This window comes from Podarcis erhardii (genome assembly GCF_964252035.2).
Source record: "Podarcis erhardii genome assembly, chromosome: 17".
Taxonomy (NCBI): domain Eukaryota; kingdom Metazoa; phylum Chordata; class Lepidosauria; order Squamata; family Lacertidae; genus Podarcis; species Podarcis erhardii.
In genome coordinates this window covers 12,127,908-12,140,776 of record NC_138515.1, presented here as the reverse complement: position 1 = coordinate 12,140,776, position 12,869 = coordinate 12,127,908, and the positions used below count along the sequence as shown (strand labels likewise).

Genomic DNA, 12,869 nt, shown 5'->3' with positions numbered 1-12,869 from the left:
TTTGAAAGCATACTAGCACAAGTAGATAAATAGGTACCTCTGCGGCGGGAAGGTAAACGGCATTTCTGTGCAATCTGGTTCCCATCACGGTTCTCCGTGCGCCAGAAGCGGTGTAGTCCTGCTGGTCACATGACGCTGGCTCCCTTGGCCTGAAAGCGAGATGAGCGCTGCAACCCCAGAGTCGCCTTTGACTGGACTTAACCATCCAGTGGTCCTTTACCAGGAGTCGGCAACCTAAGGTCCATGGGCCACAAACAGCCCACTGGGGTCGTTTTACCAGCCCACGAGCCACCTGCTCAGAGAGTCCCCGCGATCTGCGCTAAACTGGTGCAGCGCAACGCAGGGAGTCGCTTTTGCAGCACCTGAAAGCACATCTGCGCAGATGCAGACGCCGTAAATCACGGCCGCATGCGTGATCCGTCGCACGGAGGGGGCTCCGTGGCAGTGAACCGGCCCAGGCAAGGTAAGCCTTGCTGACCCCTGTCCTTTACCTTTACCCTGCCTAACAGTTGACTTGCAGGGTGCAGCCGCTGCTTCCCCACCCATCAGCTATGGAAGCCGCCCCTTCTCTCTAGCTCATGTGGCTTCCTTGACTAGCACAAGTGCAAGGAAGAAGCTACCATGCATGTCTGCTCTGCAAGCCGTCCCTTCAGCTGTGCTGGTACATGGTGGAACCATGATGTCCCTCTGGCTTGCATGCGTGGACCAGAGGGACAGGATAATAATAATAATAATAATAATAATAATAATAATAATAATAATAATAAATTATTTATAACCCCCCCCATTTGGCTGGGTTTCCCCAGCCACTCTGGGCGGCTTCCAACAAAACACTAAAATACAATAACCTATTAAACATTAAAAGCTTCCCTAATCAGGGCTGCCTTCCGATGTCTTCTAAAAGTTTGGTAGTTATTTTTCTCTTTGACATCTGATGGGAGGGTGTTCCACAGGGTGGGTGCCACTACCGAGAAGGCCCTCTGCCTGGTTCCCTGTAACTTGGCTTCTCGTAGCGAGGGAACTGTGAGAAGTCCCTCGGCACTGGACCTCAGTGTCTGGGCAGAACGATGGAGGTGGAGACGCTCCTTCAGATATACTGGACCGAGGCCATTTAGGGCTTTAAAGTTCAGCACCAACACTTTGAATTGTGCTCAGAAACGTACTGGGAGCCAGTGTAGGTCTTTCAAGACCGGTGTTATATGGTCTCGGCGGCCGCTCCCAGTCACCAGTCTAGCTGCCGCATTCTGGATGGCTTCCTCAGCTGGCTGTGCAGGAGCAGCAGCAGCGACCGTTCTACCCCCTGACATCAGCTGTTAGACCTTCCCCAGAGGAGGGAACTTTGGGGTTTCAAAAAAGAGCCCCTTACACTGTGAGGTCTACTCCTTTTCGAAATGGCAAGGAATTTCAAAAGCAGTTTGTTCTGTGAACAGCCTGCTGTACAGAGGGATGTGGAAGATGGCCCAGAATTCCACTAGCTGTGCTCAAACCCATAGACACAACTAAAGAAGGTCATTGGAGCCTGGCTGCATATTCTGGCTATATATTATGGCCGTTTCCCCCCCTCAAGCAAAGTTAAGTTTCCCAGTTCTGTTCCCTCATAGCTGTGTGCCTCCAAATTCCTTCTGGCAATCCTCTTCTGCTAGCTGTTCTTCGTCTTCTGTCTGCAGTGAGTTGGCTGCAAATGCTAGGCATTTAGGAGACAATTGCACTTGAAATACAAGTCCACTACCTTGCTTTTTTTTCCTGTGTGTGTGGTTTGGGAGCTGCACGGCCAGGGGAAAAACAATGCTATCCAGGGTTGTAAAGACTGCAGAGAGAATAATTGGGTGCATTCTTCCCACCTCAGATCAAATTTATGCTGCCAGGTGCCATAAGAAAGCGGCAGAGATAGCGCAGGATAGTGCGCACCCCGGAAACAATCTCTTTCAGCTTCTGCCTTCTGGAAGAAGGTGTAGGGTTATAAAGGCCAGGACTAGCCACCTGAGAAACAGTTTCTACGCAAATGCAATTCTGGTTCTAAACGCAGCATAAGGGGTGTATTTTATAGTATAGTTTATTTTATAGTATAGAATAGTGTATTTTAAAATGGGGTTTCAGAGTTTTTATGGGTTTTTGAATGTTTTATGTAGTTTTTCAATTTCATTGTTCTGTATGGGACAATGACAATAAAGATATCATATATCGTATCATATATCACAGAGTGATAACTGAATGTCAGAGAAGCAACGTGGGTTGTCACTGATAAGCGATATTGAACTTGTCTGTCATTTCTCCCCCCTTCCTCTTTCATCTGAAGGAAGAAACCAGCCGACCTGACTTCACCTTTGCTGCTGGCTTTGAAGATCATATTCTAGGAGTCAATCAGCCGCCCAAAATGGGAATTGCAGGGCTTGCCACCAGTGAACTTGCCCAGAGCACCACCAGTCTTGGAAGCAGCAACAGCAGTGGCGACGTAGGGAGACAGCATTTCCAAGCAGGTATTCTCCTCACCTCGCAGCTAGGCTAGGCTGTCTGACACTTGAGATCAAGGTGCTGAAAAGTTCTAGTTGCCAGGTAATTTGCAAGGTTAGAAGAGCCCCATTCCAGAAACTCCTGGGTTAGGTGTTTGTGGCATTCAGCATCGAGGAGACCAGGAGGTAAATATATGAGCTTGAATCCTGCTGGTAGACAGCTGCCCTGGACACAGAATTAACCTGCACCTCCATGGACAGCTGTGAGTCCAAAATGACTCCCAGGCTGTGTACCTGGTCCTTCAGGGGCACAGTTACCCCATTCAGGACCAGGGAGTCCTCCACACCAGCCTGCCTCCTGTCCCCCAAAAAACAGTACTTCTGTCTTGTCAGGATTCACCCTCAATCTGTTAGCCGCCATCCATCCTCCAAAGCACAAATGTATCAAGACTTTACAGTGGTACCTCTGGATACGAATGGGATCCATTCCAGAGCCCCGTTCGCATCCAGAGCAGAACGCAATGTGTGCGGGTCGTGATTTGCCGCTTCTGCACATGTGCGTGACGTCGTTTTGATTGCGCATGCACAAGTGGCGAAACCCAGAAGTAATGCATTCCATTACTTCCGGGTTGCCACGGAGCATAACCTGAAAACGCTCAACCTGAAGCGACTTCAACCCCAGGTATGACTGTACAGTGGTACCTCAGTTTTCGAATGTCTTGGAAGTCAAACATTTCAGTTTTCAAACGCTGAAAACCCGAAAGTCAATGCTTCGATTTTCGAACACTTTTCAGAAGTTGAACGTGCTTCTGTATTGAGTTTTCCATAAGTAAATGCTTCGGGAAATGCATGCTTCAGTTTTTGAACGTTTTGGAAGTCGAATGGTCTATACGTGTTTAGGCTTATCCGCATCCTATGTTTCTCAAGCTGTCTTCACATTTTCCTCTGTTGCCTTACCTTCAGCCTTGAACGTCTTCCCATTCCGTTTGTGCAGGTGAAGTTCAGATTCCAAGAAGTATGAAAGGTCTGGATTCGGAGAAGTCAGAACATGGCTCTTCCCACAACACCAGTTTGTCCAGCATCTTCCAAAATTGTGCCATGGAGGTAAAAATAGTTGATCTTCTGCTAGATTTATTTCGAGGCATGTTGGAGACATTTGATACTATCAGTACCTGGTGGAACCAGATCTTGTTCATCAGTATGTAAAATGAATTGAAAACAAGCATTTCAGGTTTTTTTTTATTTAAAAAAATAATCAAGTCAACTATTTTAAAGCCTGTAACAATTTCTCTTTAAAGTTCCACTTGAGAATGTTCACTCTAAAGTTACATGATGATTTGAAATACCTTTTATTCTTCAGATTCAGCCTAAATGGAATCCATTGCCTTTTCAGGCACAGCCTGTATATATTCCGTCCACACACAAATGCTCAAAGGATCACGGTCGAGGCAATTGCATATCCCTTGTGCAATAACAGTTAACAAAATATGTCACGAGAATAAGGATTCTGAGATGTGTTAATTAGGAGAAGCTTTGAAGGAACTTAAAAAAAACCCCAAGGGCTCTGAGTTCTAAATATTTGTAAGCGGATTTCCACTTTCATAATGGGATTCCGATTCCTTTCGTTCTCCCTGTAAGCTGACCTTGCACTCTCAGAATCTGCTCCAGAAGTCCCGTTATGCAAATGGCCGTCTGTTCTGTTCACACGTACAGCCTCTGATACATAAAACCCATAACGATTGTAATTAGTTGTTGCTGTTGTTGTTGTTTCGTTAGGTCTTAATGTCAAGTTGTTCTCAGTGTCGTGTATGTGGAGCTCTAGTTTACGACGAAGAAATCATGGCGGGATGGACAGCGGATGACTCTAATCTGAATACTACATGCCCATTTTGCAAAAGCACTTTCTTACCTCTTCTTAATGTGGAATTTAAAGACCTGCGTGGTCTTTCAAGGTTGGTTCATTTGCCGCTGCGTGAATCCTTAAGGGCCTTTAAGTGCTGCGTAGATATTTCCAAGTTCCATCATATGCAGCTTGTGGCAAATTTAAATGGTAGCTGTTGGGATAAGGGACATTCCTTTGCTTCCTTTGACACCTGAACTGTCCTTTGGCTATATTTCTGGCTTCTCGTTCTCTGTTCTTTTCGCACAGCAAAATAAGTGTGTGCAGGGTTTTTCTTTCATTTAAAACAATTTTATTGCCTGAGAATCTTTTACACGATAATGAATTGGTGGGTGGCTCTCATTTATTTATTTTATTTTTATTTACAACTAAAATGTAATGTCCATATCAATTTCTGGTCTATAACAGTTAATTGCTGAAGCCAATTGTGAATTCTGACTGTAGCTAATGTACCCCCGAAATAGGACATTTTGCATTCCAACCTTTTTCGTTCGCTTTGGTTTTTTTGCTCCCGTTTCCTTATTAGCTTGCTTTTGAAACCGAGTACCTCTGGTGATAGTTTGCACAGCAGCAACATTCCATTAACCACGGATTCTCTGGAGCCAAAGGCTGTTTCAAGCCCCGCTACTGATCTGATCAGTTTTGCCGAAACTTCAGATATGAACCAGACCATCGCTGAAGAAAACAGCACCGCAGCAAAGCAAAGGTACGAAAGAGAGAGAGGCAGGGCAGTTCTTCGTTTCTGGGGTAATTCATGTAGCCTCTTGAAAAGCAGACATAAGCTTTGTTTCAAAAAATGTTTGGAAGAACAGTGTGTACTCAAATCTAGTGGACAATCTCTTGGTACACAAGAGATCCGTGTTTGTTAAGTGCAGAGACCAAGGCAAGTATACCTGAAAGAGCGTCTCCACCCCCATTGTTCGGCTTGGACACTGAGGTCCAGCTCCAAGAGTCTTCTGGCAGTTCCCTCCCTGCAAGAAGTGAGGTTACAGGGAACCAGGCAGAGGGCCTTCTTGGTGGTGGCACCCGCCTCCTGTCAGATGTCAAGGAGATTCGCAATATTCCAATATACCTGAAGGAGCCTCTCCACCCCCATCGTTCAGCCTGGACACTGAGGTCCAGCTCCGAGGGCCTTCTGCTGGTTCCCTCCCTGCAAGAAGTGAGGTTGCAGGGAACCAGGCAGAGGGCCTTCTCAGTAGTGGCGCCTGCCCTGTGGAACGCCCTCCCATCAGATGTCAAGGAAATAAACAACTAGCTGACTTTTAGAAGACATCTGAAGGCAGCCCTATTTGGGGAGGTTTAAAATATTTGGAGTTATATTGTGTTTTTAATTCCCTGCTGGAAGCCGCCCAGAGAGACTAGGGAGGCCTGGCCAGATGGACAGGGTATAAGTAATAAATTATTACCGTGGTACCTCTGGTTGCGAATGGGATCCGTTCCAGAGCCCCGTTCGCAACATGAGCAGAACAAAACCTGTGTCTGCGCATGCGCAGGTTGCGATTCGCTGCTTCTGTGCATGCACATGACATCATTTTAAGCGTCTGCGCATGCGTGAGCGGCAAAACCTGGAAGTAACACTTTCTAGTACTTCCGGGTCGCTGCGGGACACAACCTGAAAAGATTTAACCTGAAGCAAACGTAACAAGAGGTATGACTGTATATTATTTATATATGTGTGTGAGCAGACTGCTGCACTCGGCTGGCTTCATTTATGGTAGAATGAGATCAATCCAAATGCCCTTTACAAAATTGCAGTGGCACTAGACAAAAGGTTTAGTTCCAGGATTTTGCTCCCCCTCTTCCTTCCAGTAGCCTTTCTGAGTTTTCCCCAAAGGCCTCTGCTAAGGAAGGTTTTCCATGGTTTCCTTCTGTGCCATCACGCATCCCGTTCCAAGAGGGGTTTCTCGGAGGCTGGGTGGGGAAGTAATCTTCCACCTGGACACTTCAGCAGATGGAATAATTATCAAAGCGCTCTGTGCATTGAAGTCTGATAGAAATCCTTCCCTCTAATAGCAAACTCAGCTTGTAGCCCAAACTGGGTGACCAAGAGATGAGAGGGAGGTATCGGCACGCTCGTGGCGATCCCAGGGTTTGCAGAGGTACAAAGAAGTGTCTCCCTCCCCTGGATTAGCATTGCCAAATTTAAAATTATATTATGAAGCAGAATGTTTAATTTGGGTAAGAGATTGGATTAGACTGGAAAAAACTATTATATTGGATCTTGAAAGTTTTAATAATAGATACGGATGGCATGCATATCTTAAATACGAGAAAATAAAAGTCGGTAAAGAATTTACAAGTCATATATTAAGAGGTGCATTATATAAAGTTAGGAACAAATATAGATTACATCTGGAACTACAGACACCTTGGTGGATATCACCGCTGGAAGCATATGCTATCAAAAAAAGATACGCTAATATGCCTAGATTAAAATGTGAAGTACTGGATGGAAGAAAAATCAGTAAGGAAAGATAGTAAGAATATATAGATGATTTGAGAAGATTGTAGAATGCAAAGATTATTGTAAATTGTATAATGTGGAGGAAATTGAGTGGGGGTGGAGGGATGTGGGAGGAAGGAGAAAAGAACAATAAGATGGATTGAGGAAATGTAAATGTACAGTGCTACCTCGGGTTACATACGCTTCAGGTTACAGACTCCACTAACCCAGAAATAGTACCTCAGGTTAAGAACTTTGCTTCAGGATGAGAACAGAAATCGTGCTCTGGCAGCACGGCGGCAGCAGGAGGCCCCATTAGCTAAAGTGGTGCTTCAGGTTAAGAACAGTTTCAGGTTAAGGACGGACCTCCAGAACGAATTAAGTACTTAACCTGAGGTACCACTGTATAGGGGGATGGGGAAGAAATAGTGTTGGCTTTGGTACATCTGTATTGTAATGTAATATGTGAAAACCAATTAAAAAGAAGAAGTGTCTCCCTCCCCAGGAGAAAAAACCGACCTAACAATGGCTGAATGCTGAGGGCGGGATTCACCTAATGGACCGTGCTGGCTGAAGGACTTCTGCCTGCACCATGGGGCTTACCCCCTTCTTCTCCCCATCGTGTGCCCTCCCCCAAATTGGATGGGGGGGTTGGGGGAGAACATAGGGAGAGGAGAGGGGGTGCATGCACCTAGGAAACTTCCATTGTAGTGTGATGTTGAATTCCATCTTTTCGTTTTAAGCACTGCTGTCGCAGGAGGAGGGGACAGGGACCTCAACCCCCCAAGGCCCTCTGCTACAAGCAGTGCCTCGCAGCGAGGAGGTTCTTTGACTCGGAGCCATAGCGTTGGTGGTCCACTGCAAAATATTGATCTCTTGCAAAGGCCAGCTCATGGCATCTCAACCGTCAGCCTTCCCAACAGCTTGCAAGAGGCTGTGGTAAGTCCTTGGCAATAACTGCTTGCTAAGCTGATTTGTTGGTAGCGAGTGACTGCATGTGCTTTGAGATCCTTTGCTAGCTACAGAGTGTCTTGAACATTAGCATTCTCGTTTGGGTGGGGGCAAGAGATTCTCCAGGAGCTTTTATCTTGTGTACAGTAAACGCGGGTGGCGCTGTGGGTTAAACCACAGAGCCTTTTGGGCTTGCCGATCAGAAGGTCGGCAGTTCGAATCCCTGCAACGGGGTGAGCTCCTGTTGCTCGGTCCCTGCTCCTGCCAACCTAGCAGTTCGAAAGCACACCAGTTCAAGTAGATAAATACTGCAGCAGGAAGGTGAACGGCGTTTCCGTGCACTGCTCTGGTTCGCCAGAAGCGGCTTAGTCATGCTGGCCACATGACCCAGAAGCTGTACACCAGCTCCCTCGGCCAATAAAGCGAGATGAGCGCCGCAACCCCAGAGTCGGCCACGACTGGACCTAATGGTCAGGGATCCCTTTACCTTTACAGTAAACCAGTAACGGGTGAAGAGGTGCTGCAAAGCTTTCTTTTCCTTGTATAGTTTGTTTTAATCCCTGTCGCAATGCAAACATTCCAAATGTTCTAAGGGTGATGTGTTTCAGCAACTTTTGTTATAAAGAAAGCTGTGGAACTATAGCAGTGTGTCGTTTTAGACTCGAGTTTGCATTACTGCAAACTTCCCCTGGTGCCCTTCAACTGTTTTGGATTACAACGCCCTTCAGCCCCAATCAGGATGGTTCAGTAACAGAATCATCGAGTTCTAAGGGACCCCTAAGGGCTATCTAGTCCAACCCCTTCAATACAGGAATCTCAGCTAAAGTATCTATGACAGGTGACCATCCAACCTCTACTTAAAAACCTCCAAGGAAGGGGAGTCCACCACCTCTCGTGGGAGACCATTCTACTGTCGAACTGCTCTTTAGTTGGAATCTCCTTTCTGGTAACTTGAAGCCATGGGTTCGAGTCCTACCCTCCAGAGCAGAAGACAACAAGCTTAGTCCCTCTTCCATGTTACACCGCTTGAGATATTTGAAGATGGCTCTCATATCTCCTCTCACTCTCCTCTTTTACAAGCTAAACACCCCCAGTTCCCTCAACTATTCTTCGTAAGTCTTCGTTTCCAGACCCTCGATCATCTTGGCTGCTTTATTTTGTGCAACTTGCTGTCAAGTAATGTGGCTCAGGGACACCTCAAGGTGTTTCATTGGCGAGAGAAGCCATCCAGCATCATTTGCGGATGAATGATTGTTGAATGTTTTTCAGGATCCCTTAGCCAAAAGGGCCAATCCTTTACCTGTGTCCGTCCCGTATTTGAGCCCCCTGGTACTAAGGAAAGAGCTGGAATCTTTGCTGGAGAATGAGGGAGAACAAGTGATTCACACCTCCACGTTCATCAATCAACACCCCATCATTTTCTGGAACCTGGTGTGGTATTTCCGACGCCTGGACCTCCCAAGCAACTTGCCAGGACTCATTCTAACATCAGAGCACTGCAATGAAGGCGTGCAGGTGAGTTCTGCACAGGTACTTCCAACACGGCAGGTGCACCTGGTGATGTTAGTTTTGTTTTGTCCTTGCAAACCTTAAAAGAGGGTAACCTGTTGGTTTGATTTGCCTTGGTATCCTGCCTCCATTTGCCTTGGTGACAGAAACAAATACTGACAATATTGAATAGAGGCTAGTCATCTATTGCAGGTGTTCAAAGTCTGTTGGGGGGGTGTATTTTAGTGCATGCTGCTGATAGAAAGGGCGACCCCTAAAAAGCAATTGTTCTATTTCAAAATATACTTGGGGAGATACATACTTAGAGTACAACTCAGACAAAGGTAGGCACATGTCCCATTGGTTTTCAACGAAACAAAGTTAAATTCTTCAGTAAAATAATCACTGGGATTTAAAGTGCTCAACTTTGGGGAGAATAAGAAGAGTTAGAAAACAGCTTGGGACTGGCAGAGATGACTGGCAGAATCCGGGACCAGGGAAAAGAGACGGCGGAAGAAGATTGGAAGAAATTTAAGGACTGTCTTAGGAAACATTGCAAAATTAATGAATATTAGAATGACGTGGGTTTAGAAGCTAAGTGGTTTTCAGCGGTATTGATTAAGTAAAAAGAAAAGAAAGGTGAAAATTAATTTGAGAATAAGGGAGAGGATTTGTTGAACTGATAATTTAGAAATTGGAATACAGAAAGGGGAGGTATGAGGAGTTCGGGGAAGTAAGGTATATGAAAATAAGGGACTGAAATTATACTTGTTTGTTGTTTGTTTTTTGCTTTTATTGTTTTTTGTGTAATATTTGAAAATGAAATAAATATCTTAAAAAAAAAGAAAAAAGAAAACAGCTTGATCATTTAGGAAATAGCTTGGGTGTGTTGGAGAGAAGATTGTGATTTGCTTGGGGAATGTGTTTAGAAGATGTGAACAGACCATGTAGAAAATCGGCTTCAGCTATGGATTACATAAATAAGGCATTTCAGTTTAGAAATGTAATTACCGTATTTTTTGCTCTATAAGACTCACTTTTTCCCTCCTAAAAAGTAAGGGGAAATGTGTGTGCATCTTATGGAGTGAATGCAGGCTGCGCAGCTATCCCAGAAGCCAAAACAGCAAGAGGGTTCGCTGTGCAGCGATCCCTCTTGCTGTTCTGGCTTCTGAGATTCATAATTTATTTTTTTTCTTGTTTTCCTCCTCCAAAAACTAGGTGCGTCCTATGGTCTGGTGCGTCTTATAGAGCGAAAAATACGGTACTTAAGATGGCGACTTGTTTCTGTGGAGACTCTGTGTTCTTTTCGTGAATGTTCATAAGCCGATGGCTTTTTCAAAACCAGCTCTGTAAACAGATCAATATTGTGGATATGATGCAAATCCTTTCCTGTTTCTGAAATTGGCTTTGTTTAAATGGGAGGAGGCCATGTGCTCTAGACAAATGTTCCTCGCTAGAGAACTCTGCCAGCAAAGGGTGAAATTAGCATTGTGCACCCGCCATTGCAAAACTGCTGGCAAGAGAGCTCGGTCTGTGGCAAAGTGATAAGAAAGCGTGTTTCCTCTCTTCCAGCTTCCTCTGTCAAATTTGTCTCAAGACAGCAAGCTAGTGTTTATCCAACTTCTGTGGGACAATATCAATCTTCACCAAGAACCTGGGGAACCTCTGTACCTATCTTGGAGAAACTTCAGTGAGTAAAAGTGTACATTTCAAAACCTGTTTTGAGAATAAGACTCTTCACCTGTGCTCGACGGTCATCGATATTTGCCCATCTTTTCCAAAATGACTGCCCATGTTCCTTGATAGGTCAGCACTCAGACCAAGTACCCGCAGCCTTGGTGGATGAAAAGCTTGGATACAACTGCTTGGAGGCTAGTTGCTAGTACAATCTACTAATGCAATAGGCCAGTGGTTTTCAACCAGTGTGTTGTAGCACCCTGGGGTGCCTTGAATGGTGGTCAGGGGTGCCGTGGGCAACACTGGCTTCTGTCCCTCTTTCCTTCCTCCCATGCCGTCTCATATCTCTGCCTCCCAAAGTCTTGCACAGCTGTTATTGCAGCAGCCCTGGCTATAAGCTCCACAGGCAAATGGTGCCTCTGAGAGGCACCTCTCTTTGGGGTGGGGTCTGGGGCAGCTCAGAGACCAGGGATGGCGGCAGCAGCTGCCTGGAGGAACACTCCACAAGGGAGGGTGTTCAAAAAAGGGTGAGGCTGCTAGCTCTGCAGGAAAGGGGTGACATAACTCCTGGTATGCCCCGCAGAGGACCTTAAGGTCCTTGAATAATCATAGTTTAGAGGTCCCGGGCCCTAAGGAAGTTAGATTATCCTCCACCAGGGCCAGGGCCTTCTCAGTGATTGCTCAGACTTGGTGGAATGCTCTGTCCCATGAGACCAGGGCCTTGCAGGATTTAACTTCCTTCCGCAGGGCCTGTAAGACAGAACTATTCTGCCTGGCTTTCAACTTGAACTTAGCCTGATCTTTTATTCCCCTTCCTTCCCTTCCATTGTTATGAAGTTTACCCGCTCTGGGATCCCACAGCTTATTCTCCCCTGGTCTCTATGCTGGTCTAAATAGGTCTAATTTAGCCAGCTAGCCCTGGTGATCATCTAATGTTTACTGGATGGATTGCATGCCCAGAAGTGGTCCCTCCAGTTGCGGAAACCTTGGGACCTGACTGGAGCTCCGGAACGGATCCCGTCTGCAAGCAGATACCACTGTATTTCCTATCAGGGACCTTCTATGTGCAGCTGTAATCCCTAGCCTGAAAGCTGCTTCTCCTTTCCTCCTCCAGTTGCCAAAACTTCTTCCTCTCTCCTCCTTTGCCCTGTATTTCTTCCTTCATTCCCCATCTTTTCTTTCTCCCGTCTTCCCCTTTCTAGTCTCTTCCTTTCCTCTACCTCTGCCTTTCCTCTCTGTTGCTTGTAGTGTTCTTTACTTACATTGATGGCTTTTCACCTTTCTTAGTCATAATTTGTTGATTCCCCCCCCCCTTCTAGATTCTACAGAAAAGAAACCTTCTGCAGTTTCAGAAGAGCAACAAGCAACAATCGCTTTAGCTGAGAACATCAAACTGAGTATTCAGCACAATGATGTCGTGAAACCCATCAATCTTCTCGTGCAGAAAACTAAGCAAGATAGGAAACGACAAAGGTAAAGGGGAAATGCCACTGACTCCACAAAAATATGGGGAGGAAAAGTAGTGGCGGTTTTCAAAGTTCCTTGCATATTTAGCACTGTGCATAGGAGCACAGTGAAGTTAACCTGCATTAAGGTGCATGCAGTTGCTTCCATGGGAATCATTGGAGACAAAGATCGCTGCAGAGACGGCAAATATGCATGCAGAAGTATAAGAAATATCGATATGGAAGTTGAGTGTAAAATTTTACTGTTTTGCTCTTGCAAAGAGGCAACTATATAATGAAAGGTCCCACTGACATCTAGAGCCTTTTTAGAACACTTTCCTTGTGATTTGCATTACCCAGAAAGCAGCTGACAAATGTTGGATCTCTTAAGAAAATACTGAACTTGTCTAATTTCTAAACATGCATTTTGCAGGAGCTTTTACAGAGAAATTCTTTTCCTGTCCCTGGTCTCACTTGGGAGAGAGAATATTGACATAGGTAAGACACGTAAGCCT

At 45.6% G+C, this 12,869-nt stretch overlaps 1 protein-coding gene across 2 annotated transcripts in view; it reads left to right on the top strand.

The window, feature by feature from the left end:
• DENND4C (DENN domain containing 4C) overlaps nt 1-12,869 on the top strand; it is an 87,667-nt gene that overhangs the window by 70,435 nt on the left and 4,363 nt on the right. For both annotated transcript variants that reach the window (XM_081844756.1, XM_081844757.1), the window contains 9 exons: nt 2,297-2,477; nt 3,445-3,554; nt 4,227-4,402; nt 4,877-5,056; nt 7,537-7,732; nt 9,014-9,259; nt 10,805-10,922; nt 12,229-12,382; nt 12,788-12,852. In XM_081844756.1, the coding sequence (XP_081700882.1) occupies nt 2,297-2,477; nt 3,445-3,554; nt 4,227-4,402; nt 4,877-5,056; nt 7,537-7,732; nt 9,014-9,259; nt 10,805-10,922; nt 12,229-12,382; nt 12,788-12,852 (1,426 nt within the window). The remainder of the gene's footprint in view (nt 1-2,296; nt 2,478-3,444; nt 3,555-4,226; nt 4,403-4,876; nt 5,057-7,536; nt 7,733-9,013; nt 9,260-10,804; nt 10,923-12,228; nt 12,383-12,787; nt 12,853-12,869) is intronic.